This window comes from Arachis ipaensis, chromosome B08 (genome assembly GCF_000816755.2).
Source record: "Arachis ipaensis cultivar K30076 chromosome B08, Araip1.1, whole genome shotgun sequence".
Taxonomy (NCBI): domain Eukaryota; kingdom Viridiplantae; phylum Streptophyta; class Magnoliopsida; order Fabales; family Fabaceae; genus Arachis; species Arachis ipaensis.
Window position 1 is genome coordinate 2,925,745 of NC_029792.2, and position 4,141 is coordinate 2,929,885.

The 4,141-nt window shown below is 35.3% G+C and overlaps 1 protein-coding gene across 1 annotated transcript in view; it reads left to right on the forward strand.

The window, feature by feature from the left end:
• The window catches only part of LOC107612181 (3-ketoacyl-CoA synthase 12-like), a 9,236-nt gene continuing 6,530 nt past the window's right edge, over positions 1,436–4,141 (forward strand). Inside the window, exon 1 of the mRNA XM_016313998.2 lies at positions 1,436–3,145. Within this exon, the coding sequence (XP_016169484.1) occupies positions 1,684–3,141 (1,458 nt within the window). The 5' untranslated portion in view covers positions 1,436–1,683 and the 3' untranslated portion in view covers positions 3,142–3,145. The remainder of the gene's footprint in view (positions 3,146–4,141) is intronic.

The following is a 4,141-nucleotide window of genomic DNA, read 5'->3' on the forward strand; positions in this document are numbered from 1 at the left end:
AAAAAATTTTTGAAGCTCCGCCACTGCTAGATAAACAAAAAAAATAATCAGAACTTGTCTTATTTAACATTAATTAATTGTCGTAATAATTAATAAATATTAAATAAGATAAATTATAATTATTTTTGACTGATTTTCTTTTGGTTATCAAACATTTTGGTTCTTCAATATATCTCATGTTGATTGTAGTCTAATGCCTATTGCGGCCGGTCTACGTTTAATCACTTATTAATTGAAACATGTGCAGGCATCTATGCTGAGCGCATGTGCTACTATATGAACTAAAGTGATGTGCCCCCTCTATACGAAGCTTGTTTTTCACTTGGTAGTATAAATTTTCCAATTATTAGGAATTGAAGATCTTAAATTTCAATCGTTTCAAATAATAGCAAGAGGAGTGATAGAGGTCAGCAATTTTTATAATTTGTAATTATTATTATATATTAGTCAAAATTTAATAAAATTGTTGACCCTAAATTTTTTCTAATAGGAAATAGCTAAGCTAATACTTATACATATAATGTATATAGATATCTATACGCTCTTCAAGTTTAACTATATAAAGAAGCACGACTGAAAGCGCGTCTGTAATAATTTAACAAGGCTAGTTGAAAAATTAAATTTCATAACCTAACCCAAGTTTATTACTCGTACGGCCAAACACAGTTGTCGCTTCCAATTCCCGTATCATTTTTTCTGTACCAGTAAATATTATTCCGTAATAACACTGTTGCTTTTTCTTTTCTATATGAGGCAAAACTTGCACTTTATAGAATAGTAAATTTCAATGGTATGATATGATACGCAGTTGTAGACAGGATAAATCGTGAAAGTGGAAAGTCATTCTATAAGGGGTGAAGAGCCATTTTGCAGACAATAATAAAAAGTAGATCGAGAATCATACGGTATATTCACGCGAAATTAAAAGTTAAAAAGATAAAAATTTAGCTGCATTTATCAATATGTAAAATTATTATTCAAACACAGTTAGATAATAATACAATCAAGCATATTAAATTATTTAATATAATTAAATTAATATATAATAATTAAAAATTTAAATATCATATAATAGCATATAATGTGATATTATTTTTAAAAGAAATCTAAAATTAAAGCCGATGAATGATTATATGTATGTAATAGTATTTATTTATTAATCACATACACTCTGTGACTATATGCAGTACGATTCTTTATATAATATCACATAATGGCCATTCCTTCTTCGTCATATTATTTCGTTTCTTAAGTGTGAAATGTGAATAAAAACATAGATTGGTAAGCTACTAACTGTAGGTTATAAATGGCTTTCATATATTTTTTTCACCGCAAAAATCCAACAACGAACTCGTGCATGACAGCGTAAACTTGCTGGCAATAAATATTGGAAAATATGATATCATAAAAGAAGAAAATGTATGTAGAAGATGTTGGGTATGGAGGTATGGTATATAATGGAGTTAGAAACTGAAAAAACGAAGGGGAAAGTGTTGGCTTTCACATGCATGCCCAAGGTGTGACCAGTTCTTTGCATTAAAGAACGACACGGAATCAATTGAAATTCAGATAAGTTTGTTGGCAGTTGAGACCTCATTCATTCATTCTTACTATAAAAGTATCACTATACCACCCCTCCCCCCTCTTCAATTCAAATCCATTTGTTATCTCTCTATCTCTATAATGGAGTTGTTTTCCTCTTCCCTCACTGCTACTACTATACTACTCTATGTAGTAACGCCATTATTGTACTTGTGCTTCCTTGTGTGGAAGGTGGTGAATCACAAAAGGGACCATGAATGCTACATTTTAGGGTACCAATGCTACAAGCCAGGCGATGATAGAAAGCTTGGAACTCAATGCAGCGGCAGCATCATATCCAGGAACAAAACCTTGGCTCTCAACGACTTCAAGTTCCTTCTCAAAGCCATTGTCAGATCCGGCCTTGGCGAAGAAACTTACGTTCCAAGGAACTTCCTCCAAGGCCGCGAGTCTAACCCTACCGTAAACGACGCCGTTTCGGAAATGGACGAGTTTTTCCACGACTCGATTGCCAAACTCCTCGCCAAAACCGGCGTCTCCGCCTCCGACATCGACGTCCTGGTGGTCAACGTCTCCATGTTCCCGTCAGTCCCGTCGCTGACTTCAAGAATCATCAACCACTACAAGATGAGGGACGACGTGAAGGCTTTCAACCTCACCGGCATGGGGTGCAGTGCAAGCTTGGTATCTCTTGACGTAGTCCAGAACATTCTCAAGTCGCAGAGAAACAAGTGTGCTTTGTTGGTTACTTCAGAGTCCTTGAGCCCTAACTGGTACTCAGGGAACGACAGATCCATGGTCCTCGCCAATTGTTTGTTTCGAACCGGAGGATGCGCTATTCTTTTGAGTAACAAGAGTTGGTTGAAGCATAAAGCCATATTCAAGCTCAAGTGCTTGGTGAGAACACACCATGGCGCCAAAGATGATGCATACGGTTGCTGCAACCAGAAGGAGGACGATGAAGGTAGGCTTGGGTTCTACCTAGGGAAGAATCTCCCTAAGGCAGCAACAAGAGCCTTTGTTGACAATTTAAGAGTCTTATCCCCCAAGATTTTACCAGCTAGGGAGATGCTTAGATTCTTACTCGTTTCCCTCCTCAGAAAATTTAAATCTGCCACGTCAGCACCTAAAGGAGCAGCTCTAGCAACAAACACAAAATATGGTAATAAATCGCCTTTGAATTTAAAGACCGGAGTAGATCATTTCTGTTTGCACACCGGAGGGAAGGCGGTTATTGATGGGATAGGGATGAGTTTGGATCTGACTGAGTATGATCTGGAGCCGGCGAGGATGACGCTGCACCGGTTTGGAAACACGTCAGCAAGCAGCTTGTGGTATGTGTTAGCGTACATGGAAGCTAAGAGGAGGCTCAAGAGAGGGGACAGGGTATTGATGATAAGCTTTGGTGCGGGATTTAAATGTAACAGCTGTTTGTGGCAAGTAATGAAGGATGTTGAGGATAGGAATGTGTGGGATGAATGCATTGATCACTATCCACCACACTCCCTTGCCAACCCTTTCATGGAGCAGTACGGTTGGATCAATGCTGTTGAGGATCCAACCAACTTCAACCTTCTTAGTCAGCCTGTTACTAACTAGTACAGTTGACTTCACTTGAAATTGATAGTAAAAAATTGTTAGAATTTTACGTTCACTTTCATTGTCATTCTGAAGTTTTCGATCTCTTGATGATAGGTAACAATGTTAATTAATTACAGTGCTTAGCTTCTTCATTCTCTGGATTATTACTACATTTTTCTGTAAACTATATATTATACTATATTGTTGTATGTTGAATCCCTTAAGCTGTGGTGGTGGGCTATGTTAGTTTCGATTTGTGGATTAGTGAAGACTATATATCACACACAATCAGGTTTTGTGTTTTTTTTTTCCGTAGTTTTCGTTTCTCGTTTGTTTAAATTGCTAGGTTCGTTGTAGCAATAATGATTTTCCATTTTAGTCAAAACATATTAACAAAACAGTTCTTGTACTTTCCAAAATTTATTACGTGTACGATGTTCATTAATAGAGTACTATAATTAGTTTTGATTATTGGACCCGATGGATGTGCATATTTTGTTTTCTTAACTCAACTTTTAATTTTCTTTTGTCAACAATAATATGATATATATTTATTTATTCTTTACAATATATAGTTGCTTGTATCTTTTCATGTAGATTTGAAAGTTAATATATATAGACAAATTTTTGTGTCTAATTATATTAATTTTAAGTATACCTAGAAATGGAAAAGCAGTAATACATAGTTATCCGAATTTGGTCCACAGTAATATAATTAAGAGTGATGCATGTTATTTAGATCACAAACTCCTGAAAACCTTTAAACAAGCAGAAATAAATTAAAGGGAGTATTGTTCCCTGAAATTAAAGAATGGAATTTTGCTAGGATTGCTTTTTCGTTAACTAGGTACAAGCTAAGCTAATGAGTGTTTTCACATATCTTTCTCATTTAGTTACAAATAAATAGGAAGGAATACCTTAGCTTGAAGCACTTTCTTATACATGCCAAAAGTAATATTATCAGAAATTAAATAATCGCACATAAAATGGGCCATATATATATATATATATATATGCC